At 46.8% G+C, this 26,967-nt stretch overlaps 1 protein-coding gene across 1 annotated transcript in view; it reads left to right on the top strand.

The window, feature by feature from the left end:
- Positions 1 to 4,213, top strand: part of LOC147106551 (intestinal mucin-like protein) — a 64,155-nt gene extending 59,942 nt beyond the window's left edge. Inside the window, exons 5-6 of the mRNA XM_086007502.1 lie at positions 3,054 to 3,237; positions 3,948 to 4,213. Of these exons, the coding sequence (XP_085863628.1) occupies positions 3,054 to 3,237; positions 3,948 to 4,198 (435 nt within the window). The 3' untranslated portion in view covers positions 4,199 to 4,213. The remainder of the gene's footprint in view (positions 1 to 3,053; positions 3,238 to 3,947) is intronic.
- The last annotated feature ends 22,754 nt before the right edge of the window (positions 4,214 to 26,967 follow it).

Here is a 26,967-nt window from a genome sequence, read left to right as displayed (position 1 = left end):
CCCGCTCCAGACAGTCCCGGCAAGTGGAGTCGGAGCTCCAACTATAAATTCTGGGTGGACATCCAGCGGGATACTTGCGTCCGCGGGTGTGGGTGGCCCCCCCCCTCAGATGGGTTGTGGGAGCCCGTAAAACCCTCACGCCATAGGACTAACCACCCTAATGGCTGGTATGAAGATGGTTATGGTCACGGAAGGAGCGTTAACGTGGCCATAAATCCTTCCACCACTTCATACAGTTCCCCAAAGGGAACAGTGTGAGGATACGTACGATGATGACCTCTTGCGCAATGCACCTCCTTGGACCCTCAGTCGCAGATGCGAGGGGGCAAATCGTGCAATTGTTAAATTTTTCATTTTATTGACATGTAAAATGTTGGCCCAGTAATTCCCTTCCAAACGCGCGAGTACGGTCGGGGTACTCACGCGTCTGGCTGGAGGAAATGCCGGTTTTCAGCATGCACAGCGCATGCGGGGAAAACCGGCATTTCCTGTCCTCTGAACGAAGGGGTTCAGAGGCAGAACGCGTGCGACTGCACAGGCAGCGCATGCGCAGTAAAATTCGCCGGTTTCATTCATGCTTTCAGTGAGGTTAAGTCCTTACAACTTACACATGAAAAAAGCATGAGTACAGTTGCTCCAGAGGCTGCGGAGGAAGATATATTTTATCGTGGAGCTTCTGAAAGGCAATATTTTTGTTTGGGAAAGGGAGGAAAGTTATTTTAAGAAATGCTGAGGTAAGTTTTAAAGTTTATTTTTGTTTTTTAAAACGGGTTTTCAGTACTGTAGGTAGAAGGAGCAATTGTGGCTATGTGAACTGAATTTGCTGTGTTTATTAAATGTGAAAATGACTCCAACATTTTTAAGAAATAAACTTTTCATCAGTAATATATTCTTTTAAGTAATTATGTATGTATGTCTGTATATATTCCTTTGCGTATATGTATGTATATATTCCTTTACTTATGTGTATGAATGTATGTATTTAATTATGACTTTCAGAGAAAGTAACTTATTGGAAAATCATAATTAAATACATACATTCATACACATAAGTAAAGGAATATATACATATACGTAAAGGAATATATACGGACATACATACATAATTACTTAAAAGAGTATATTACTGATGAACAGTTTCTTTCTTAAAAATGTTGGAAATGTTCCATTACTCATTTTAGAACAGTCATTTTCACATTTAATAAACACAGCAAATTCAATTCACACAGCCACAATTGCTCCTTCTACCTGCAGTACTGAAAACCCGTTTAAAAAAAAAAAATTAAACTTTAAAACTTACCTCATCATTTCTTAAAATAACTTTCCTCCCTTTCCCAAACAAAAATATTGCCTTTCAGAAGCTCCACGATAAAATATATCTTCCTCCGCAGCCTCTGGAGCAACTTTACACATGCTTTTTTCATGTGTAAGTTGTAAGGACTTAACCTCACTGAATCCATGAATGAAATCGACGAAGTTCACTGCGCACGCGCTGCCTGTGTAGTCGCACGCGCTGTGCCTCTGAACCCCTTTGTTCAGAGGACAGGAAATGCCGGTTTTCCCCGCATGCGCTGTGCATGCTGCAAACCGGCATTTCCTCCGGCCAGACGCGTGAGTACCCCGACCGTACTCACGCGTTTGGAACGGTATTACTGGGCCAATGACAATGAAGGAACGGCGATATGAGTGACTGATGTATGTCATGTATGATATGTAATTCTGTCACCAGGTTGCTGCGATGTCCCCCTCTCTCCCTCTCCCACCTCCAGCTGCTCGGTGACTCCTGATACTTCTAACGCAACCTCCTCTGCTGTTGTGAAGGTGGCAAATGATGGAGGGCCACCTCCAGTTCTCTCCCTCTCTCTCTTATTGTGGTCTATCTTTTCCTGCAAGGAGGGAAAGAAGAGAAGGTTGAGTGAGAATGATGGAATGTGTGTAAGGAATGGATGGGTCACATCTTTAGAGGGAGACTATGATGGAGTAGGGTGACAATGCCAAATGGCCTCCTTGTGTGTTGTTAGTTGGTATGATTGTATTAGGATGAGGGTGAGTGTGAGGAGTGGCTCGTAAGATAGGGATGTGATAATGTAGATAGAGAGAGAGGGATGGGTGTTCGTGCAAGGTATGTTGGTGTGAGTAAGGATGTGCAGGAGTAAGGTTGGAAAGGCAGGGTGATGGGGACGTGATGAGAGGCACAGCAGGATGAAGTTGAATGAGATCATTGAAACGTTGCCGGCACTGCACCCAGGTCTTCCTGACCATATCCCTGCTGTTCACCTCCTCTACAATTTGGAGCCAGGCTCTGTTTGTCTCCTGGGGAGGTCTCTTCCACCTATTTAAAGGGAAGAGGACCTCCCTGCATTCTCTGACTCCCTCCACAAGCATATGGAGGGAGTCATCGGAGGACCTGGGTACAGCCCTCTGCCTCTGTGCAGTCATGTTTCCAAGTGATTAGAACAATTAAAAGCTCCAGTGCAGTGACTGCACACTCCTAGATGAACCTTCAATTGCAATGTGACCGTGGCTCCTTTAAATATCCCGGCTGAAAACGCGTCATGGATGATGTCATCAGACCCGCACCATTTAATAGGGCCGGGTAACATGCAGGGCGGGCTTAATAGGCCCCATTAGCGCAAAGTCGATTTCTGCAGCGGGATGGACGCAGCAACGGGGTCGCGACCCGCCACACCGACCGCCTGCTCCGGACCCGCCCTGGTAAAGAAGATTCCGGTCTATATGTGCTGGACTCTAAACTGCAACACCACTAGTCTGTCCAGTAACTATCAAAAATGACCAAATAAGATTGGCAGCCAGTGTGTAATTTATTAATAGCATACAGCATGAGTTTCAGAATCCTAATCTTAAACCCATCCTGATCCTATCAAAAATATTTTCAGGGCATTCCCAATAATTTCATGAATAAAATTGTTTAAACATTCTGAGTCTTTTTAAATTGAGAACCAAGTTACCAGCAGCTTCCTTAAGTTTAGAAAGTACAGATGTGACAGAAATAAAGCAGGAATTGATGGAAGGACTTTGTTTCTGTTATACAGGCACTGTTCAATGGTCAGGAGATTATACCACCTTATTACCACGATGGGATAAGAATCAGTTCCTCGGGGATCACTGTAAAGGTTGAGATTGTTGCCATTAATTCTACTATTACTTTTGATGGCCTGGAGTTTACAATAGACCTCTCCTACAAGATCTTTGGAAAAAATGTCGAAGGACAGTGTGGTATGTAATACTGTACTTGGATGCAGTTTACAAAATTATAAAATGTTGTCTCTGACTTGAGATTGTAACATGGATTGAGACTCTGGAGCTTTCATTTGATTTTCTTTACAGCTGATGGAGATTTTTGATCCTCGAAAGTTTTTACTGTGGTTAATCCTTTCCCTCAGGAGATTAAATAAATTAAGGAATGTTTATGGCAGTACACTTTGTAAATGATGTTTTGCAAACCAATACCCCAAATTTCTTTAACCTTTGCTCTTTTTTCAGGGATATTCCTTTCTCATTCCCTATTTTTCAGGGATATTCCTTTCTCATTCCCTGTTTATCAGGGATATTCCTTTGTAAGAGAAAATATGGTGACTGAGAAGTGATCTAATGGAGGTATATAACCCAGAATGTTACTTTAAATTAAACTGTGGGAGTAGAACAAGGGGGCACAAGTTCAAACCAGAGAGGGGCACTTTTAAGACAGATATCAGGAAATTCTTCTTCACACAGAGGAGTCAACATGTGGAATAAACGTCCAAGTAGAGTAATAGAGGGACAAACCCATGATTCATTTAAGAAACAATTGGATGCTACAATTGGGTGACGTGAGGATCTGTCTAGATGGATGAATTAAGATGGGCCAAATGGCCTTCCTCATCCTTAAATATCTTGTGATCTTGTGATGAAATTTGAAATAATGTTTCAAATTCCCAATTCCCTAGGTACTTGTACAAACAACAAGACAGATGACTGCACATTGCCTGATGGAGCTGTGGTACCTTCTTGCTCTCATTCAGCACCTTACTGGCACGTTAAAGATAAGAATAAGCCACACTGTGAAGCAGGGAGTACAACCCCATCACCAATACATCATTCAACTCTGTCACATACGGAAACCACAACCATCATGCCAACTGTACCAACCAAACCTTGTGTGTACGAGAAGTTTTGCAAGATCATTTTAGGCCCGTAAGTCATATCTCTGTGAAAATCGCAATTTGTTCAGGTTTGGAATGTGGTCAGCCCATTTAATCAATAAACTGTTTTCCACCTTTCATTCACATATCAGGAATTATAAAGCAATGTACAAATTTTATCCTAACATGAGGTTATTCAGCCCTTGACTGCACTGAATTCAGGCATCTTTTAGGGCTGCTTTCTCCCCAAACTATTTTCTTCTTCGGGCAAGTAATCATTTTGAATGCTGTAGTCGATTTAACATTGATCACCACTTGTGGCAAAACATTCTATATTCCTCTAACTCTTTACATTAATATTTCTTCTAATTTTCCCCTTTGTGCCTACTCCTTATAAGATCATGCCCTCTTTGATTTACCTACAAATGGAAACAATAGAGTAGAAATTCTGCCCGCTGTAGGGGTTAAATTCTGGCAGAGTTGTCATAGGGGATCGATTGGCAGAATCCAGAACAGTCAGGTAACTACTGAAAATCCCACTGGAGGTGATTTTTTCTGCACATCTCCCACCCCTCACTGCCCCCCCACCCCCCCCCACACCATGTCCTGGCAGAAGATTGGCGGTGGTGGGAGGGCATGGCGTGTCTAGAGTCTAGAGTTCCAGAGCAACCCTGAAAAATGCCAGCAGAAGCACCCTAATAGGGTCAGCAGGACTCATGTATGCTGAGAGCAGGTATAGGGCCTAGCAGAATCAATTACTATTTCTCAATGCCCCTTCTGTTTACTCAGGTAAAACAAATAGTACTGCTAGAATTGTAACATTTGCAACCCTCCAGTGCTTTGGCACAGGTCCTGCATATAATGGGGGGGATTTAGGAGCAGGAGTTCTCTTCTAGGCCACACAAGGAAATTCTGGGCAACTGGTGAACTGAGATCCCCTTCCTTCGCACCCTCATAACGGCCCCGATACACCGTCCCCTCCGCCCTGGTGTTTATCTTGTTGCTGGCTGGTGGCCTCCGAGCACCAAGATTTTGACCTGCCTGAAGCCGGCCTGCTCCCGTTTTCTGCCATTTTCACGTGGGCAGCTGGCCATTGGAATGTGAATCAGCCGAGGCCTCCCACGGAGACTCTTGGGCAGGAAGGCCATTGGCTCCCCCGGCTCCCCACCCGGAAGTTAAAATCCACCCTGAGATTTGAAAAATGACGGTTAGTCCCTCTACAACTTTCCCAACAACCTCCTTCCATATGGCCTGTTGGTCCCTGACATTTAGCAATTTTAACACCCTGAGCCCCTTTAGAATATTTTGTTTTTAATGCATATATGCCTTGGTTGTCCATCTTGCTCCTCATCCACAATCTATTGAAAACTTCCTTTATTCTGTAAATGATGAAGCAAAGTTTTCATTAGCCAAATGTGCAAATTCCATATTTACCACAATTCCTTTCCAATACTCATTTGAGTGCCCTCCATTAATAATTCTCTTTTTCCTAATGTGTTTATAAACACCTCTGCTTTTTCTCATTGTGTTGGCTGCAAGTTTTTCTCACTTTTCCCTAGCTCTCCTTACTTCTCTTGTTTCTATTTGCAGAGTATAGTGTTTCTCCTAGCTCTCTTTACTGTGACTGGTTTTAGCTTTGTTGTAAACTTCTTTCTTAGCCTTTTTCAGCATAATCTGATTGTTTATCCACAGAATTATGACCCTAGACACAGGCCCTTTTTTCCTCAATTGTACCAGTACTTCAATATTTCCCAGTATTTACCAGTTAACTATTCAATCTAATTTATACAGACTACGCCCTTTTTCATTGTTCTGTAGTTTGCTATTCTCCAATTGATTAGCTTTATTTTTAACTTGTATTTTCCTTCTCAATTTTAACGTTAAAACTAATTATGTTATGACTGTAGTGTGGGCTGTCAGTGTGTGTGTAGTGTGGGCTGTCAGTGTGTGTAGTGTGGGCTGTCAGTGTGTGTAGTAGTGTGGGCTGTCAGTGTGTGTAGTGTGGGCTGTCAGTGTGCGTGTAGTGTGGGCTGTCAGTGTGTGTGTAGTGTGGGCTGTCAGTGTGTGTAGTGTGGGCTGTCAGTGTGTGTGTAGTGTGGGCTGTCAGTGTGTGTAGTGTGGGCTGTCAGTGTGTGTGTAGTGTGGGCTGTCAGTGTGTGTAGTAGTGTGGGCTGTTAGTGTGTGTGTAGTCTGGGCTGTCAGTGTGTGTGTAGTGTGGGCTGTCAGTGTGTGTGTAGTGTGGGCTGTCAGTGTGTGTGTAGTGTGGGCTGTCAGTGTGTGTAGTGTGGGCTGTCAGTGTGTGTAGTATGGGCTGTCAGTGTGTGTGTAGTGTGGGCTGTCAGTGTGTGTAGTGTGGGCTGTCAGTGTGTGTGTAGTGTGGGCTGTCAGTGTGTGTGTAGTGTGGGCTGTCAGTGTGAGTGTAGTGTGGGCTGTCAGTGTGTGTAGTGTGGGCTGTCAAGTGTGTGTGTAGTGTGGGCTGTCAGTGTGTGTGTAGTGTGGGCTGTCAGTGTGTGTGTAGTGTGGACTGTCAGTGTGTGTCTGGTGTGGGCTGTCAGTGTGTGTGTAGTGTGAGCTGTCAGTGTGTGTGTAGTGTGGACTGTCAGTGTGTGTGTAGTGTGGGCTGTCAGTGTGTGTAGTGTGGGCTGTCAGTGTGTGTGTAGTGTGGGCTGTCAGTGTGTGTGTAGTGTGGGCTGTCAGTGTGTGTGTAGTGTGGGCTGTCAGTGTGTGTGCAGTGTGGGCTGTCAGTGTGTGTGTAGTGTGGGCTGTCAGTGTGTGTAGTGTGGGCTGTCAGTGTGTGTGCAGTGTGGGCTGTCAGTGTGTGTGTAGTGTGGGCTGTCAGTGTGTGTCTGGTGTGGGCTGTCAGTGTGTGTGTAGTGTGGGCTGTCAGTGTGTGTGTAGTGTGGGCTGTCAGTGTGAGTGTAGTGTGGGCTGTCAGTGTGTGTGTAGTGTGGGCTGTCAGTGTGTGTGTAGTGTGGGTTGTCAGTGTGTGTAGTGTGGGCTGTCAGTGTGTGTGTAGTGTGGGCTGTCAGTGTGTGTAGTGTGGGCTGTCAGTGAGTGTGTAGTGTGGGTTGTCAGTGTGTGTGTAGTGTGGGCTGTCAGTGTGTGTAGTGTGGGCTGTCAGTGTGTGTGTAGTGTGGGCTGTCAGTGTGTGTGTAGTGTGGGCTGTCAGTGTGTGTGTAGTGTGGGCTGTCAGTGTGTGTAGTGTGGGCTGTCAGTGTGTGTGTAGTGTGGGCTGTCAGTGTGTGTGTAGTGTGGGCTGTCAGTGTGTGTGTAGTGTGGGCTGTCAGTGTGTGTGCAGTGTGGGCTGTCAGTGTGTGTAGTGTGGGCTGTCAGTGTGTGTGTAGTGTGGGCTGTCAGTGTGTGTAGTGTGGGATGTCAGTGTGTGTGTAGTGTGGGCTGTCAGTGTTAGTGCAGTGTGGGCTGTCAGTGTGTGTAGTGTGGGCTGTCAGTGTGTGTAGTGTGGGCTGTCAGTGTGTGTGTAGTGTGGGCTGTCAGTGTTAGTGCAGTGTGGGCTGTCAGTGTGTGTAGTGTGGGCTGTCAGTGTGTGTAGTGTGGGCTGTCAGTGTGTGTGTAGTGTGGGCTGTCAGTGTGTGTAGTGTGGGCTGTCAGTGTGTGTGTCGTGTGGGCTGTCAGTGTGTGTGTAGTGTGGGCTGTCAGTGTGTGTGTAGTGTGGGCTGTCAGTGTGTGTATAGTGTGGGCTGTCAGTGTGAGTGTAGTGTGGGCTGTCAGTGTGTGTAGTTGTGTGGGCTGTCAGTTTGTGTGTAGTGTAGACTGTCAGTGTGTGTGTAGTGTGGGCTGTCGGTGTGTGTGTAGTGTGGGCTGTCAGTGTGTGTGTAGTGTAGACTGTCAGTGTGTGTGTAGTGTGGGCTGTCAGTGTGTGTAGTGTGGGCTGTCAGTGTGTGTGTAGTGTGGGCTGTCAGTGTAAGTGTAGTGTAGACTGTCAGTGTGTGTGTAGTGTGGGCTGTCAGTGTAAGTGTAGTGTGGGCTGTCAGTATGAGTGTAGTCTGGGCTGTCAGTTTGTGTGTAGTGTGGGCTGTCAGTGTGTGTGTAGTGTGGGCTGTCAGTGTGTGTAGTGTGGGCTGTCAGTATGAGCGTAGTCTGGGCTGTCAGTGTGAGTGTAGTCTGGGCTGTCAGTGTGTGTAGTGTGGGCTGTCAGTGTGTGTGTAGTGTGGGCTGTCAGTGTGTGAGTAGTGTGAGTTTTAAGTGTGTGTGTAGTGTGAGTTTTAAGTGTGTGTAGTGTGAGTTTTAAGTGTGTGTGCAGTGTGAGTTTTAAGTGTTTGTGTTGTGTGAGTTTTAAGTGTTTGTGTAGTGTGAGTTTTAAGTGTGTGTAGTGTGAGTTTTAAGTGTGTGTGTAGTGTGAGTTTTAAGTGTGTGTGTAGTGTGAGTTTTAAGTGTGTGTTTAGTGTGGATTTTAAGTGTGTGTTTAGTGTGAGTTTTAAGTGTGTGTGTAGTGTGGGTTTTAAGTGTTTGTGTAGTGTGCGTTTTAAGTGTGTGAGTAGTGTGTGTTTTAAGTGTGTGTAGTGTGGGTTATAAGTGTGTGTGTAGTGTGAGTTTTAAGTGTTTGTGTAGTGTGAGTTTTAAGTGTGAGTTTTAAGTGTGTGTGTAGTGTGGGCTTTAAGTGTGTGTGTAGTGTGGGTTTTAAGTGTGTGTCGTGTGAGTTTTAAGTGTGTGTGTAGTGTGGGCTTTAAGTGTGTGTGTAGTGTGGGCTTTAAGTGTGTGTGTAGTGTGGGTTTTAAGTGTGTGTAGTGTGAGTTTTAAGTGTGTGTGTAGTGTGGGTTTTAAGTGTGTGTAGTGTGAGTTTTAAGTGTGTGTGTAGTGTGGGCTTTAAGTGTGTGTGTAGTGTGGGTTTTAAGTGTGTGTGTAGTGTGGGTTTTAAGTGTGTGTGTAGTGTGGGCTTTAAGTGTGTGTGTAGTGTGGGTTTTAAGTGTGTGTGTAGTGTGAGTTTTAAGTGTGTGTGTAGTGTGGGTTTTAAGTGTGTGTGTAGTGTGGGTTTTAAGTGTGTGTGTAGTGTGAGTTTTATGTGTGTGTGTAGTGTGGGCTGTCAGTGTGTGTGTAGTGTGGGTTGTCAGTGTGTGTGTAGTGTGGGCTGTCAGTGTGTGTAGTGTGGACTGTCAGTGTGTGCGTAGTGTGGGCTGTCAGTGTGTGTGTAGTGTGGGCTGTCAGTGTGTGTGTAGTGTGGGCTGTCAGTGTGTGTGTAGTGTGGGCTGTCAGTGTATGTGCAGTGTGGGCTGTCAGTGTGTGTAGTGTGGGCTGTCAGTGTGTGTGTAGTGTGGGCTGTCAGTGTGTGTGTAGTGTGGGCTGTCAGTGTGTGTGTAGTGTGGGCTGTCAGTGTTAGTGCAGTGTGGGCTGTCAGTGTGTGTAGTGTGGGCTGTCAGTGTGTGTAGTGTGGGCTGTCAGTGTGTGCGTAGTGTGGGCTGTCTGTGTGTGCGTAGTGTGGGCTGTCAGTGTGTGTGTAGTGTGGGCTGTCAGTGTGAGTGTAGTGTGGGCTGTCAGTTTGTGTGTAGTTTGGGCTGTCAGTGTTAGTGCAGTGTGGGCTGTCAGTTTGTGTAGTGTGGACTGTCAGTGTGTGTGTAGTGTGGGCTGTCAGTGTGTGTGTAGTGTGGGCTGTCAGTGTGTGTGTAGTGTGGGCTGTCAGTGTGTGTGTAGTGTGGGCTGTCAGTGTGTGTGTAGTGTGGGCTGTCAGTGTGTGTGTAGTGTGGGCTGTCAGTGTGTGTGCAGTGTGGGCTGTCAGTGTGTGTAGTGTGGGCTGTCAGTGTGTGTGTAGTGTGGGCTGTCAGTGTGTGTGTAGTGTGGGCTGTCAGTGTGTGTGTAGTGTGGGCTGTCAGTGTGAGTGCAGTGTGGGCTGTCAGTGTGAGTGTAGTGTGGGCTGTCAGTGTGTGTAGTGTGGGCTGTCAGTGTGTGTAGTCTGGGCTGTCAGTGTGTGTGTAGTGTGGGCTGTCAGTGTGTGTGTAGTGTGGGCTGTCAGTGTGAGTGTAGTGTGGGCTGTCAGTGTGTGTGTAGTGTGGGCTGTCAGTGTGTGTGTAGTGTGGGCTGTCAGTGTGTGTAGTGTGGGCTGTCAGTGTGTGTGTCGTGTGGGCTGTCAGTGTGTGTGTAGTGTGGGCTGTCAGTGTGTGTGTAGTCTGGGCTGTCAGTGTGGGCTGTCAGTGTATGTAGTAGTGTGGGCTGTCAGTGTGTGTAGTGTGGGCTGTCAGTGTGTGTGTAGTGTGAGCTGTCAGTGTGTGTGTAGTGTGGGCTGTCAGTGTGTGTAGTGTGAGCTGTCAGTGTGTGTGTAGTGTGGGCTGTCAGTGTGTGTGTAGTGTGGGCTGTCAGTGTGTGTATAGTGTGGGCTGTCAGTGTGAGTGTAGTGTGGGCTGTCAGTGTAAGTGTAGTGTGGGCTGTCAGTATGAGTGTAGCCTGGGCTGTCAGTGTGTGTAGTTGTGTGGGCTGTCAGTTTGTGTGTAGTGTAGACTGTCAGTGTGTGTGTAGTGTGGGCTGTCAGTGTGTGTGTAGTGTGGGCTGTCAGTGTAAGTGTAGTGTAGACTGTCAGTGTGTGTGTAGTGTAGACTGTCAGTGTGTGTGTAGTGTGGGCTGTCAGTTTGTGTGTAGTCTGGGCTGTCAGTGTGTGTGTAGTGTGGGCTGTCAGTGTGTGTAGTGTGGGCTGTCAGTGTGTGTGTAGTGTGGGCTGTCAGTGTGTGTAGTGTGGGCTGTCAGTGTAAGTGTAGTGTAGACTGTCAGTGTGTGTGTAGTGTGGGCTGTCAGTATGAGTGTAGTCTGGGCTGTCAGTGTGTTTGTAGTGTGGGCTGTCAGTGTGAGTGTAGTCTGGGCTGTCAGTGTGTGTGTAGTGTGGGCTGTCAGTGTGTGTGTAGTGTGGGCTGTCAGTGTGTGTAGTGTGGGCTGTCAGTATGAGCGTAGTCTGGGCTGTCAGTGTGAGTGTAGTCTGGGCTGTCAGTGTGTGTGTAGTGTGGGCTGTCAGTGTGTGTGTAGTGTGGGCTGTCAGTGTGTGAGTAGTGTGAGTTTTAAGTGTGTGTGTAGTGTGGGTTTTAAGTGTTTGTGTAGTGTGAGTTTTAAGTGTTTGTGTAGTGTGAGTTTTAAGTGTGTGTAGTGTGAGTTTTAAGTGTGTGTGTAGTGTGAGTTTTAAGTGTTTGTGTTGTGTGAGTTTTAAGTGTTTGTGTAGTGTGAGTTTTAAGTGTGTGTAGTGTGAGTTTTAAGTGTGTGTGTAGTGTGAGTTTTAAGTGTGTGTGTAGTGTGAGTTTTAAGTGTGTGTTTAGTGTGGATTTTAAGTGTGTGTTTAGTGTGAGTTTTAAGTGTGTGTGTAGTGTGGGTTTTAAGTGTTTGTGTAGTGTGCGTTTTAAGTGTGTGAGTAGTGTGTGTTTTAAGTGTGTGTAGTGTGGGTTATAAGTGTGTGTGTAGTGTGAGTTTTAAGTGTTTGTGTAGTGTGAGTTTTAAGTGTGAGTTTTAAGTGTGTGTGTAGTGTGGGCTTTAAGTGTGTGTGTAGTGTGGGTTTTAAGTGTGTGTAGTGTGAGTTTTAAGTGTGTGTGTAGTGTGGGCTTTAAGTGTGTGTGTAGTGTGGGCTTTAAGTGTGTGTGTAGTGTGGGTTTTAAGTGTGTGTAGTGAGTTTTAAGTGTGTGTGTAGTGTGGGTTTTAAGTGTGTGTAGTGTGAGTTTTAAGTGTGTGTGTAGTGTGGGCTTTAAGTGTGTGTGTAGTGTGGGTTTTAAGTGTGTGTGTAGTGTGGGTTTTAAGTGTGTGTGTAGTGTGGGCTTTAAGTGTGTGTGTAGTGTGGGTTTTAAGTGTGTGTGTAGTGTGAGTTTTAAGTGTGTGTGTAGTGTGGGTTTTAAGTGTGTGTGTAGTGTGGGTTTTAAGTGTGTGTGTAGTGTGAGTTTTATGTGTGTGTGTAGTGTGGGCTGTCAGTGTGTGTAGTGTGGACTGTCAGTGTGTGCGTAGTGTGGGCTGTCAGTGTGTGTGTAGTGTGGGCTGTCAGTGTGTGTGTAGTGTGGGCTGTCAGTGTGTGTGTAGTGTGGGCTGTCAGTGTATGTGCAGTGTGGGCTGTCAGTGTGTGTAGTGTGGGCTGTCAGTGTGTGTGTAGTGTGGGCTGTCAGTGTGTGTGTAGTGTGGGCTGTCAGTGTGTGTGTAGTGTGGGCTGTCAGTGTTAGTGCAGTGTGGGCTGTCAGTGTGTGTAGTGTGGGCTGTCAGTGTGTGTAGTGTGGGCTGTCAGTGTGTGCGTAGTGTGGGCTGTCTGTGTGTGCGTAGTGTGGGCTGTCAGTGTGTGTGTAGTGTGGGCTGTCAGTGTGAGTGTAGTGTGGGCTGTCAGTTTGTGTGTAGTTTGGGCTGTCAGTGTTAGTGCAGTGTGGGCTGTCAGTTTGTGTAGTGTGGACTGTCAGTGTGTGTGTAGTGTGGGCTGTCAGTGTGTGTGTAGTGTGGGCTGTCAGTGTGTGTGTAGTGTGGGCTGTCAGTGTGTGTGTAGTGTGGGCTGTCAGTGTGTGTGTAGTGTGGGCTGTCAGTGTGTGTGTAGTGTGGGCTGTCAGTGTGTGTGCAGTGTGGGCTGTCAGTGTGTGTAGTGTGGGCTGTCAGTGTGTGTGTAGTGTGGGCTGTCAGTGTGTGTGTAGTGTGGGCTGTCAGTGTGTGTGTAGTGTGGGCTGTCAGTGTGAGTGCAGTGTGGGCTGTCAGTGTGAGTGTAGTGTGGGCTGTCAGTGTGTGTAGTGTGGGCTGTCAGTGTGTGTAGTCTGGGCTGTCAGTGTGTGTGTCGTGTGGGCTGTCAGTGTGTGTGTAGTGTGGGCTGTCAGTGTGTGTGTAGTCTGGGCTGTCAGTGTGGGCTGTCAGTGTATGTAGTAGTGTGGGCTGTCAGTGTGTGTAGTGTGGGCTGTCAGTGTGTGTGTAGTGTGAGCTGTCAGTGTGTGTGTAGTGTGGGCTGTCAGTGTGTGTAGTGTGAGCTGTCAGTGTGTGTGTAGTGTGGGCTGTCAGTGTGTGTGTAGTGTGGGCTGTCAGTGTGTGTATAGTGTGGGCTGTCAGTGTGAGTGTAGTGTGGGCTGTCAGTGTAAGTGTAGTGTGGGCTGTCAGTATGAGTGTAGCCTGGGCTGTCAGTGTGTGTAGTTGTGTGGGCTGTCAGTTTGTGTGTAGTGTAGACTGTCAGTGTGTGTGTAGTGTGGGCTGTCAGTGTGTGTGTAGTGTGGGCTGTCAGTGTAAGTGTAGTGTAGACTGTCAGTGTGTGTGTAGTGTAGACTGTCAGTGTGTGTGTAGTGTGGGCTGTCAGTTTGTGTGTAGTCTGGGCTGTCAGTGTGTGTGTAGTGTGGGCTGTCAGTGTGTGTAGTGTGGGCTGTCAGTGTGTGTGTAGTGTGGGCTGTCAGTGTGTGTAGTGTGGGCTGTCAGTGTAAGTGTAGTGTAGACTGTCAGTGTGTGTGTAGTGTGGGCTGTCAGTATGAGTGTAGTCTGGGCTGTCAGTGTGTTTGTAGTGTGGGCTGTCAGTGTGAGTGTAGTCTGGGCTGTCAGTGTGTGTGTAGTGTGGGCTGTCAGTGTGTGTGTAGTGTGGGCTGTCAGTGTGTGTAGTGTGGGCTGTCAGTATGAGCGTAGTCTGGGCTGTCAGTGTGAGTGTAGTCTGGGCTGTCAGTGTGTGTGTAGTGTGGGCTGTCAGTGTGTGTGTAGTGTGGGCTGTCAGTGTGTGAGTAGTGTGAGTTTTAAGTGTGTGTGTAGTGTGGGTTTTAAGTGTTTGTGTAGTGTGAGTTTTAAGTGTTTGTGTAGTGTGAGTTTTAAGTGTGTGTAGTGTGAGTTTTAAGTGTGTGTGTAGTGTGAGTTTTAAGTGTTTGTGTTGTGTGAGTTTTAAGTGTTTGTGTAGTGTGAGTTTTAAGTGTGTGTAGTGTGAGTTTTAAGTGTGTGTGTAGTGTGAGTTTTAAGTGTGTGTGTAGTGTGAGTTTTAAGTGTGTGTTTAGTGTGGATTTTAAGTGTGTGTTTAGTGTGAGTTTTAAGTGTGTGTGTAGTGTGGGTTTTAAGTGTTTGTGTAGTGTGCGTTTTAAGTGTGTGAGTAGTGTGTGTTTTAAGTGTGTGTAGTGTGGGTTATAAGTGTGTGTGTAGTGTGAGTTTTAAGTGTTTGTGTAGTGTGAGTTTTAAGTGTGAGTTTTAAGTGTGTGTGTAGTGTGGGCTTTAAGTGTGTGTGTAGTGTGGGTTTTAAGTGTGTGTAGTGTGAGTTTTAAGTGTGTGTGTAGTGTGGGCTTTAAGTGTGTGTGTAGTGTGGGCTTTAAGTGTGTGTGTAGTGTGGGTTTTAAGTGTGTGTAGTGAGTTTTAAGTGTGTGTGTAGTGTGGGTTTTAAGTGTGTGTAGTGTGAGTTTTAAGTGTGTGTGTAGTGTGGGCTTTAAGTGTGTGTGTAGTGTGAGTTTTAAGTGTGTGTGTAGTGTGGGCTTTAAGTGTGTGTGTAGTGTGAGTTTTAAGTGTGTGTGTAGTGTGGGTTTTAAGTGTGTGTAGTGTGGGTTTTAAGTGTGTGTGTAGTGTGGGCTTTAAGTGTGTGTGTAGTGTGAGTTTTAAGTGTGTGTGTGGTGTGGGTTTTAAGTGTGTGTGTAGTGTGGGTTTTAAGTGTGTTTGTAGTGTGGGCTTTAAGTGTGTGTGTAGTGTGAGTTTTAAGTGTGTGTGTAGTGTGGGCTTTAAGTGTGTTTGTAGTGTGGGCTTTAAGTGTGTGTGTAGTGTGAGTTTTAAGTGTGTGTGTAGTGTGGGCTTTAAGTGTGTGTGTAGTGTGGGTTTTAAGTGTGTGTGTAGTGTGGGTTTTAAGTGTGTGTGTAGTGTGGGCTTTAAGTGTGTGTGTAGTGTGGGTTTTAAGTGTGTGTGTAGTGTGGGCTTTAAGTGTGTGTGTAGTGTGGGTTTTAAGTGTGTGTGTAGTGTGGGTTTTAAGTGTGTGTGTAGTGTGGGTTTTAAGTGTGTGTAGTGTGAGTTTTAAGTGTGTGTGTAGTGTGGGCTTTAAGTGTGTGTGTAGTGTGAGTTTTAAGTGTTTGTGTAGTGTGAGTTTTAAGTGTGAGTTTTAAGTGTGTGTGTTGTGTGGGCTTTATGTGTGTGTGTAGTGTGGATTTTAAGTGTGTGTAGTGTGAGTTTTAAGTGTGTGTGTAGTGTGGGTTTTAAGTGTGTGTGTAGTGTGGGTTTTAAGTGTGTGTGTAGTGTGGGCTTTAAGTGTGTGTGTAGTGTGGGTTTTAAGTGTGTGTGTAGTGTGGGTTTTAAGTGTGTGTGTAGTGTGAGTTTTATGTGTGTGTGTAGTGTGGGCTGTCAGTGTGTGTGTAGTGTGGGTTGTCAGTGTGTGTGTAGTGTGGGCTGTCAGTGTGTAGTGTGGACTGTCAGTGTGTGCGTAGTGTGGGCTGTCAGTGTGTGTGTAGTGTGGGCTGTCAGTGTGTGTGTAGTGTGGGCTGACAGTGTGTGTGTAGTGTGGGCTGTCAGTGTTTGTAGTGTGGGCTGTCAGTGTGTGTGTAGTGTGGGCTGTCAGTGTGTGTGTAGTGTGGGCTGTCAGTGTATGTGCAGTGTGGGCTGTCAGTGTGTGTAGTGTGGGCTGTCAGTGTGTGTGTAGTGTGGGCTGTCAGTGTGTGTGTAGTGTGGGCTGTCAGTGTGTGTGTAGTGTGGGCTGTCAGTGTTAGTGCAGTGTGGGCTGTCAGTGTGTGTAGTGTGGGCTGTCAGTGTGTGTAGTGTGGGCTGTCAGTGTGTGTGTGTAGTGTGGGCTGTCAGTGTGTGTGTAGTGTGGGCTGTCAGTGTGAGTGTAGTGTGGGCTGTCAGTGTGTGTGTAGTGTGGGCTGTCAGTGTGTGTGTAGTGTGGGCTGTCAGTGTGTGTGTAGTGTGGGCTGTCAATGTGTGTAGTGTGGGCTGTCAGTGTGTGTGTCGTGTGGGCTATCAGTGTGTGTGCAGTGTGGGCTGTCAGTGTGTGTGTAGTGTGGGCTGTCAGTGTGTGTGTAGTGTGGGCTGTCAGTGTGTGTATAGTGTGGGCTGTCAGTGTGTGTGTAGTGTGGGCTGTCAGTGTGTGTGTAGTGTGAGTTTTAAGTGTGTGTGTAGTGTGGGTTTTAAGTGTTTGTGTAGTGTGAGTTTTAAGTGTGTGTGTAGTGTGAGTTTTAAGTGTGTGTGTAGTGTGAGTTTTAAGTGTGTGTTTAGTGTGGATTTTAAGTGTTTGTTTAGTGTGCGTTTTAAGTGTGTGTGTAGTGTGGGTTTTAAGTGTTTGTGTAATGTGCGTTTTAAGTGTGTGAGTAGTGTGTGTTTTAAGTGTGTGTGTAGTGTGGGTTATAAGTGTGTGTGTAGTGTGGGCTTTAAGTGTGTGTGTATTGTGAGTTTTAAGTGTGAGTAGTGTGAGTTTTAAGTGTGTGTGTAGTGTGGGCTTTAAGTGTGTGTGTAGTGTGGGTTTTAAGTGTGTGTCGTGTGAGTTTTAAGTGTGTGTGTAGTGTGGGCTTTAAGTGTGTGTGTAGTGTGGGCTTTAAGTGTGTGTGTAGTGTGGGTTTTAAGTGTGTGTAGTGTGAGTTTTAAGTGTGTGTGTAGTGTGGGTTTTAAGTGTGTGTAGTGTGAGTTTTAAGTGTGTGTGTAGTGTGGGCTTTAAGTGTGTGTGTAGTGTGAGTTTTAAGTGTGTGTGTAGTGTGGGTTTTAAGTGTGTGTGTAGTGTGGGCTTTAAGTGTGTGTGTAGTGTGGGTTTTAAGTGTGTGTGTAGTGTGGGTTTTAAGTGTGTGTAGTGTGAGTTTTAAGTGTGTGTGTAGTGTGGGTTTTAAGTGTTTGTGTAGTGTGTGTAAAGTCTGTGGGTTGTTTAGTTAATTAATGCACAGACTCCAAGAGTAACTTAAAACAGGACTTTACTATTCGAAGGTCAGGGCGAATCTGCCAAATAATCCTGACACAGCACTTATATACCGGTGTGGTCACCGTCGGTATTACAGTATACAGAAGCCAACAAAGTAGTGCCACACCTAAAATAGTTCTCTTAAAGGTGAACGGTTACATACAATGGTTTTCTTAAAGGTAGACGGAGACATACACTACAATCCTCCCTTTTTAGCTTACAACATACTTAGTCCCCCATTAAACATAACATATATTCAACTTCATGTAAAACAATTCACAGGTATAATCTATGCGGGAAACAGTTTACAGATTCAGTCTCTGCGGGAACAGTTCACAGATTCAGTCTCTGGTCTTGACTCGGTCCGAACAACATCTCTGTGGTGTAGCCGGTTCACGTTGCTAGCGTGGCTCATCCAATAGTCTTTCCCTTGACTTAACAGCTTGAACTTCCGTCCTGCTGAACCAGCAGTGCTGACTTTTACAAACAGCTGGACTGCCTTGGTAATTTTTCCTACTTGCCAACTGATTTGTCTCCCTTCGTAGGGCCCACGTACATGATCTGGTAGAAGTGATAATGATTTAGATGGTTATCGCTTTCTGCTTCGTCTTTTTCTTTTCTGCTTCTTGGAGACTCTCGGGGCTCCCTTATCAGCTGCCAGCTGTAGCGCCACCATCTCCCTATGTTCCTTAGACTTTAAGTGCTTCATCCTGATTTCTGCACTTTGGGAGTTTTCATCACAAGCTGGGCAGACCAAGTCCTCGTAATATTCCGTGTCACTCAACAGGTCATGGTAATATTCGGTGTTGTCCTGAACTAGTCTAGCGAGAGGGCCTGCTACTTCTTCCTTACCCAACCGGACGTTAGCCGACTGTTGTTCCCTCCCTAGACATCTTTCCTGAAGCGACTTCTTCATGCGTTCATATTCATCCCGCTCTTCCTGGGTTTCCTGCCAATCCTTCACTAATGACCTCATTTGTGATTCCAATACTTCCCCTTCCATCGGGGATTGATTGATCGGGCTATTCAATCCTTCTACTGGAGCAGCTGTTTCAACATTCTGTAGTTTACATTGACGTGATTCAGCGTACTTTCGACAGCCCCGTAAAATCTGTGTTGCAACCTCAACTATTCCCCAAACTTTTGAGAGCTCCGAACCCCTTCCCTTTGAAGATTGAAGCTCGTGTTCAAATGGTTCCCCTTGCAGAGTCTTGTCTCTCAGCATATGAAGGAGTTGGCTGACCGTTAACTCTTCCACGGGGACCCTGTGGATCAGAGTCTTCTCCATTTCATCCACCTTTTCCTCCAATGCTTTCACCTTTTTTTCCTCTTGTACTTTGGCTTTAAGCGCTCAGAGAAGTTGCGCCTTGATGCTCTCTAGCTCATGTTCAGGGGCCATTCTTACAGTTTCTGTGTTTCTTACAGTTGCCTTTTCTTCCACTGAAAGAATTCCCAGTTGAATCTGTTCTTCAAGTTGTTGTACCTCGGTCATTGCCGCCTCATATTTGTCTTGGGTTTCCTTCAATATTTTTATGAGTTCTTGGACATCTTGACTTTCATGTTCTGCCATGTCTTTCACCTCTAATTTCTCATCTATGGATGGAACTTCTACCGATGAGTCTGTCTTGGCCTTGAGCTCATTAAGAATTTCCTGCAGCCTTTGGACTTCTTGTTCATGTTCAACCTTTAGTTGCTCATATGCTTCCACTGAAACTAGCCTTTCGGAGGTTGCCGAGTTAACCCCCTCCAGGATTGTAGCCTGGGCCTGTTCATACTGTTCCTTCAACTTCTCAAACTCTGCTTGTAAGGAGTCGTAGAGAAGAACTGGAATAAAATCCTGGCTTCCTGAAGATTCCTCTTCATTTGCTTCTTTCTGCAAATATTCTAACTCCTGAACATCATAAGGGAGATGTGATCGGTGATTGGTCACGATGGCTCTATGGTCGCTCTCTGCTTGAGCTAGCTGCTTCTGTTGTCTTTCCAGATTCTCCCATTCAGTGTCATAGAACTTTTTCATTGTTTTCATCTCTTGTACGAGACGGTAACTCAATTGTTCTAATTGTTGTCGTGATTTGAAATAAAGTTGAGACCGAGCTCGGTGTTCTTCCGTCATGGATATGTCCTTAAACTGAACAGACTCAGAATTCTCTGTCAAACTATGTTGTCGTTGTTTGGTGGAGATTTGTTCTGAAACTTTGTTCTTCTCTGGAGCATAAGCCTTTCTGCATGCCTTCATTTTTCCAACCTTAGTCGGCAAGTCCATTTTAGCCTTGTCTTTCACATTTGGGTTGGTCTTATCGTCATCCGATTCAGAATCTGAGCTGATTGTCTGCACCGAGTCCTCACTCGTTATGGCTTTTAGATAGTGCCATTCCATGTCTATTTTCTTGATCCACTCCCGTCCTAGAAGTGGTGGTCCTCCCTCAGGTAGTACGTATTCATTCTTGGGTGTTCTTTACCCCATCTCTCACCTTGACTCTTATCTTTCCCATGGGGTATACTTTATGCCCCGTGTATGTCTGCAATACGAACTTGGTATCTCTTAAGGGTATATGTGAGAATAGCTGGTGGTAATCCCTTCGATTTATGACTGATAGAGCTGATCCAGTGTCCAACTCCATTTTCACTTGGACTCCAGCTATTTTTAGCATGACCCAGATAGTTTGTAGGTCAGCTTCCTTACTCACATTGTGAATTCTCAGACTACCCAGCTCCTGGCCGTTTGGGTCTGAGTCCGAATTCTGTTCGTCTGAACTCTTCTCAGCCACCTTGTGTACCTTGTTGTACTTTTCCTGTGATGGCTTCCTTTGGTTGTTGGTCCTTTGGTTGTTGGTCTTCTTCCCTGACCGGCATACCTTAGCTATGTGACCCAGTTTGCCACATTTCCTACATTCCTGGTTCTTAAACCAGCATTGGTTCTGGTCGTGTGTTGTCTTCCCACAACGATAGCATTTTGTTGTTGTCGAGGTAATTTGATCCACACCGAGTGCCGCTGTCTTTAGCTGCATTTCCGCAGTTCCCTTCGCTGCGGCTTCGTGTGATGCTGCAATAAGGACAGCCCTGTCAAGTGTAAGGTCGTTCTCTTCGAGTAGTCGCTTTTGCGTTCCTTCCTTTACCAATCCGCACACGAACTTGTCTCGCAATGCCTCTGTCAGATTCCCTCCAAACTGGCAGTATTTCGCTAGTCTACGCAGTTCGACCAAGTATTCTGCGTTGCTTTCGTCTTTCCGTTGCGTTCTCGCATAGAATTTGAATCGTTCCGCCAACATCAACGGTGTGGGGTTCAAGTGATCCTTCAGAACAGCCACAATATCATCGAAAGTCTGATCCGCCGGTTTAGCCGGTGATAGTAGATGCTTCAAGAGCCCGTATGTCTTCGCGCCCATCGAGTTTAGCAAGGCTATAGCTTTGTCATCTTCTTCTATTTTATTGGCCTCACAATAGATCTCAATGCGTTCCACATACGTGGCCCAGTCTTCTACCTCGGAATTAAAATCGTTGATGTTACCACGCTTAGGCACCTTCCTCTCTTCCTGATAACACCACGGATTATTTCTTTAAATTTTCTTTTTTTTTTCAAGATGGCGGTTCCCGCGAAGATGGCGGTTTCCCGCGCTTATCTTCTCTCCCCGCCCACTTCAATGGCGGTTCCCCGCTTCTGTCTTCGTCTCCGCCTAATGGCGGCTTCCCGCGTTTCTTCCCCTGGCGGGAGGGGTACACTTTCCCCACGGGCGACGGCCGCTGGCTTTCAGGTTCACAGCCTGCGCGTCGGCTTCAGTGCTTTCCCTTTTCTCGGCAGGGCAACCGGCACTGGGTACACCCCGTTGATGGCGAACAGTTTCAGCCGCTGGGCTGGCTCTCGCTCAGTTCCCCTTGCTCGGGCTCTGTCTCTCTCCCGCTCGCTCGGCTCTACCGGCGCTGGGTACACCCCGTTGACGGAGAACAGTTTCAGCCGCTGGACTGGCTCTCGCTCAGTCTCCCTTGGTCGGCTCTGCTTCTCCCGCTCACTCGGCTCCCAATCGCGCCTCCCAGCCCTCTCGCAGTCCGGTGCTTCCCTCTCCGGCTGCGGCTGAGTTTATCTCTTCCCGCGCCTACGTTCCCGGTCGCAGCGCTTCGTGGCTTCGGTCACTGCCCGGCCTTTTTCGCCGGTCGCGGTCTAGCTGTCTCACGACGCCGTTGCGTCCCCCAGCCTGTCTGTACCGCGGCTTCCTTGCTCCACGCTGCCCCAGTCTCAGCGCCTCTGGGCCCGACTTCTGTCCGGCTCCTTTCCCCCTCGACCGTGGTCGAGTGCACCGCCCTTATCCTCCGGTTATTCTTTTTACTTTCCCTTACTCACAGTCACCGTGGCCGCCTTGCTTCTCGTGCTGATCGGCTCACTCCTCACCGTGGCAGAAGGGACAGTCAGTGCCTGTTGCTGATGGAAGTCTTTGTCTCTAAATTCTTCCTCCTTTCTAGTTCTGCAGCCGCGAGTTTTTTCCCAGCAGAACGACGAGGGCGGTTGCCTCTTCTCGACGCTCGTTAACTGCTTCGGACGTATTGTTGCCGCAGGGTACGATCGGACTCGTCGCCACTGTAAAGTCTGTGGGTTGTTTAGTTAATTAATGCACAGACTCCAAGAGTAACTTAAAACAGGACTTTACTATTCGAAGGTCAGGGCGAATCTGCCAAATAATCCTGACACAGCACATATATACCGGTGTGGTCACCGTCGGTATTACAGTATACAGAAGCCAACAAAGTAGTGCCACACCTAAAATAGTTCTCTTAAAGGTGAACGGTTACATACAATGGTTTTCTTAAAGGTAGACGGAGACATACACTACAGTGTGGGTTTTAAGTGTGTGTGTAGTGTGGGTTTTAAGTGTGTGTGTAGTGTGGGTTTTAAGTGTGTGTGTAGTGTGGGTTTTAAGTGTGTGTGTAGTGTGGGCTTTAAGTGTGTGTGTAGTGTGAGTTTTAAGTGTGTGTGTAGTGTGGGCTTTAAGTGTGTGTGTAGTGTGGGTTTTAAGTGTGTGCAGTGTGAGTTTTAAGTGTGTGTGTAGTGTGGGTTTTAAGTGTGTGTAGTGTGAGTTTTAAGTGTGTGTAGTGTGGGCTTTAAGTGTGTGTGTAGTGTGAGTTTTAAGTGTGTGTGTAGTGTGAGTTTTAAGTGTGTGTGTAGTGTGGGTTTTAAGTGTGTGTGTAGTGTGGGTTTTAAGTGTGTGTGTAGTGTGGGTTTTAAGTGTGTGTAGTGTGGGTTTTAAGTGTGTGTGTAGTGTGAGTTTTAAGTGTGTGTTTAGTGTGGGCTTTAAGTGTGTGTGTAGTGTGGGTTTTAAGTGCGTGTGTAGTGCGGGTTTTAAGTGTGTGTGTAGTGTGAGTTTTAAGTGTGTGTGTAGTGTGGGTTTTAAGTGTGTGTGTAGTGTGAGTTTTAAGTGTGTGTGTAGTGTGAGTTTTAAGTGTGGGTTTTAAGTGTGTGTGTAGTGTGGGTTTTAAGTGTGTGTGTAGTGTGGGTTTTAAGTGTGTGTGTCGTGTGGGTTTTAAGTGTGTGTGTAGTGTGGGTTTTAAGTGTGTGTGTAGTGTGGGCTTTAAGTGTGTGTGTAGTGTGAGTTTTAAGTGTGTGTGTAGTGTGGGTTTTAAGTGTGTGTGTAGTGTGGGTTTTAAGTGTGTGTGTTGTAGTGTATGTAACTGTTCTACCTTTAAGAGAACTATTGTATGTAACCGTCCCCCTTTAAGAGAACTATTTTAGGTGTGGCACTATTTGATCTTGGCTGCTGTATACTGTAATACCGACGGTGACCACACCGGTATATAAGTGCTGTGTCAGGATTTATTGGGCAGATTCGCCCTGACCTTCGAATAGTAAAGTCCTGTTAAAGTTACTCTTGTAGTCTGTGTATTAATTCGTCATAATACCTACAGACTTTACAGTGGCGACGAGTTCGATCTTACCCTGCAGCAACAATACTTCCGAAGCAGTTAACGAGCGTCGAGAAGAGGCACCCGCCCTCGTCGTTCTGCTGAGAGAAAACTCGAGTGTGCAGAGCAAGGAAGAAGGAAGAATTCAGACACGAAGCCTTCCATCAGCAACAGGCACTGATTGTCCCTTCTGCCACGGTGGTGAGTGAGCCGATCAGCACGAGAAGCAAGTCGGCCACGGTGACTGTGAGTAAAGGGAAAATAAAAAAATAAACGGAGGATAAGGGCGGTGAACTCGACCACGGTCGGGGGAAAGGAGTCGGACAGAAGTCGGGCCCAGAGGTGCTGAGACTGGGGCAGCGTGGAGCACGGAAGCCGCGGTACAAGCGGGCTGGGAGACGCAACGGCGTCGTGAGACAGCTAGACCGCGACCGGCGAAAAAGGCCGGGCAGCTACCGAGGCCACAAGGCGCTGCGACCGGGATCATAAGGCGCGGGAAGATATTAAAATAAATAAACCGCGGTGAACTCAGCCGCAGCCGGGGAGGGAAGCACCGGACTGCGAGAGGGCTGGGAGGCGCGATTGGAGTGAAAAAGGCCGGGCAGCGACCGAGGCCACGAAGCGCTGCGACCGGGATCGTAAGGCGCGGGAAGATATAAAAATAAATAAATCACGGGGAACTCAGCCGCAGCCGGGGAGGAAAGCACCGGACTGCGAGAGGGCTGGGAGGCGCGATTGGAAGACGCTGAGGGAGAGACAGAGCCCGAGCGAGCGGGAGAGAGAGAGCCCGAGCGAGGGAGACTGAGCGAGATCCAGCCCGCGGCTAGAACTGTTCGCCGTCAACGGGTTGTCCCCAGCGCCAGTTGCCCTGCCGAGAAAAGGGAACAAAGAACGCACTGAAGCCGACGCGCAGGCTGCGAACCCCGAAAGCCAGCGGTCGTCTCCCGAGGGAAAAAGCTTACCCTCCCACCAGGAGAAGACAAGCGCGGGAAACCGCCATTTTGCCAGTAGGCGGGGAAGAAGACAAGCGCGGGAAACCGCCATTTTGCCAGCAGGCGGGGAAGAAGACAAGCGCGGGAAACCGCCATTTTGGAAAAAAAAAGTTAACGAACAAATTCGTTGTTGTTTCGCAGAAAGATAGTGAGAGATAGTGAAGATGCCTAAGCATGGTAACATCAACAACTTCGATTCCGAGGTGGAAGATTGGGCCACGTACGTAGAACGTATCGAGATATATGGTGAGGCCAATAAAATAGTAGATGATGATAAAGCTCTCACCTTATTAAACGCAATGGGGGCCAAGACATACGGGCTATTGAAGCATCTTCTATCACCAGCTAAACCGGCGGATCAGACTTTCGCTAATATTGTTACTGCCCTGAAGGATCATTTGAACCCCACACCACTGATGTTGGCGGAACGATTCAAATTCTATGCGAGAACACAACGGAAAGAGGAAAGCAACGCGGAATACTTGGTCGAACTGCGTAGACTAGCGAAATACTGCCAGTTTGGGGAAAATCTGACAGAGGCATTGAGAGACAAGTTCGTGTGCGGGTTGTCGAAGGAAGGAACACAAAAGCGTCTGCTCGAAGAAAACGATCTTACACTTGATAGGGCTGTCCTTATTGCAGCATCGCATGAAGCCGCAGTGAGAGGCACAGCGGAAATGCAGCTGAAGGCAGCGGTACTCAGTGTGGATCAAATTACTTCGGGTACATCGAAATGTTATCGTTGTGGGAAGACAACACACGACCAGAACCAATGCTGGTTTAAAAACCAGGAATGTAGAAAATGTGGCAAGCTTGGTCACATAGCTAAGGTATGCCGGTCAGGGGAGAAGACCAACAACAACAAAAAAAAAGTCACCGCAGGAAAAGTACAACAAGGTACACAAGGTGGCTGAGAAGAGTTCAGATGAACAGAATTCGGATTCAGACCCAAATGGCCAGGAACTGGGTAGTCTGAGAATTCACAATGTGAGTAAAGAAACTGACCTACAAACTATCTGGGTCATGCTAAAAATAGCCGGAGTCCGAGTGAAAATGGAATTGGACACAGGATCAGCCCTATCAGTCATAAATCGAAAGGATTACAACCGGCTATTCTCACATATACCCTTGAGAGATACTAAGTTTGTATTGCAGACATATACGGGGCATAAAGTATACCCCATGGGAAAGATAAGAGTCAAGGTGAGAGACAGGGGCAAAGAACACCCAGGAATGGATTTATATGTACTACCTGAGGGAAGACCACCACTTCTAGGACGGGAGTGGATCAAGAAAATAAACATGGAATGGCACTACCTAAAAGCAATAATGAGTGAGGACTCGGTGCAGCCAATCAGCTCAGACTCTGAAACGGATGACGATAAGACCAGCCCAAGTACGAAAGACAAGTCTAAAATGGACTTGCTGACTAAGGTTGGAAAAACGAAGGCGTGCATAAATGCTTATGCTCCAGAGGAGAACAAAGTTGCAGAACAGAATTCCACTGAACAACAACAACATAGTTTGACAGCGAATTCTGAGTCTGTCCAGGTTACAGACATATACATTACTGAGGAACACCGAGCTCGAACTCAACTCCATTGCAAATTACGACAGCAATTAGAACAATTGAGTTGCCGTCTCGAGCAAGAGATGAAAGCAATGCAAAAGTTCTTGGACACCGAATGGGAGAATCTGGAAAGACAACAGAAGCAGCTGAGGGAGAAAAGGGAGCAGGAGCACACAAACCATCTGCGCGAGGAGGCCAAACGAATCAAAGCTGATTCGGGTTCTGAAGGTGCGTGCTCTAATCTGGTGGAACATGATGTTCAGCAACTGAAGGCGCTTGTTAGCAGGTTGCAGGCAGAAAAGGCTGAGTTGGTCGACATGACTTCCGAGCTCCTACTGAAGTTGGGTGCAGCATCACCGGACGATTCAATTGTGGAAATTCGAATGATGGAGGCTGCGGATGATGGCGAAGTAGAAACAGCAAAGGAGCCCCAGGGCAAGGTTATAAACAGCCCTGCAGCTAATGGGAAACGGATGATGGCAGAAGAATTAACAGTCAGCCAACTCCTTCATATGCTGAGGGACAAGACTCTAAAATGGAAAAAACTGGAACACGAGCCTCAATCTTCAAACAAAAGGGGTTCGGAGCTCTCAAAAGTTATTGAAATAGCTGAGGTGGCAACACAGACTGAGAAGACTGCAGCAGAGCAGCCCTTGGATGCCAAAAGTACGCTGACTCGCGTCAATGTAGAACAACGGAATGCTGAAACAGCTACTTCAGTAGAAGGATTGAATAGTCCGATCAATCAATCTCCGAATGAAGTTGAAGTATTGAAATCACAAATGAGGTCATTAGTAAAAGACTTGCAGGAAGCCCAGGAAAAGCGGGATGAAGCTGAACGCATGAAGAAGTCTCTTCAGGAAAGATGTCTGGATTTGGAACAAAAGTTGGCTAACGTCCAGCTGGGTAAGGAGGAAATAGAAGACCCTCTCGCTGGTCTAGCTCAGGACGACACCGAATATTACCATGACCTGTTGAGCGACACTGAATATTACGATGACCTGGTCTGCCCAGCTTGTGCTGAAAACTCCCAAAGTGCCGAAACCATGATGAATCACCTAAAGTCTAAGGAACATCGGGAGATGGTGGCGCTACTATGGGAAAAGGAAGATGACAGTGGAGCCCAGAGAGTCTCCAGGAAGCAGAAAAGGAAAAGACGAAGCAGAAGACGATGACCATCTGAACCATTATCACCTCTACCAGATCACGCACGTGGTCCCTCCGAACGGAGCCAAATCAGTTGGGAAGTAGAGAAACTTCCCAAGGCAATCTAGCTGTTTGTAAAAGTCAACAATGCTGGTTCAGAAGTGACGGAAGTTCAAGCTGTTAAGTTAGGGAAGGACTATTGGATGAGTCACTCCAGCAACGTGAACCGACTACACCACAAGGAACTGTTTCCCGCAGAGACTGAATCTGTGAACTGTTTTCCGCAGAGACTATATCTGTGAACTGTTTTTACATGAAGTGAATATATGTTATGTTTAATGGGGAATAAGTATGTTGTAAGCTAAAAAGGGAGGATTGTAGTGTATGTAACCGTCCCCCTTTAAGAGAACTATTTTGGTGTGGCACTATTTGATCTTGGCTGCTGTATACTGTAATACCGACGGTGACCACACCGGT

Source organism: Somniosus microcephalus, chromosome 15 (assembly GCF_052327205.1).
Source record: "Somniosus microcephalus isolate GS21.2 chromosome 15, FLI_Smic_1.0, whole genome shotgun sequence".
Classification (NCBI taxonomy): Eukaryota; Metazoa; Chordata; class Chondrichthyes; order Squaliformes; family Somniosidae; genus Somniosus; species Somniosus microcephalus.
This window is presented reverse-complemented; position numbering and strand designations above follow the sequence as displayed.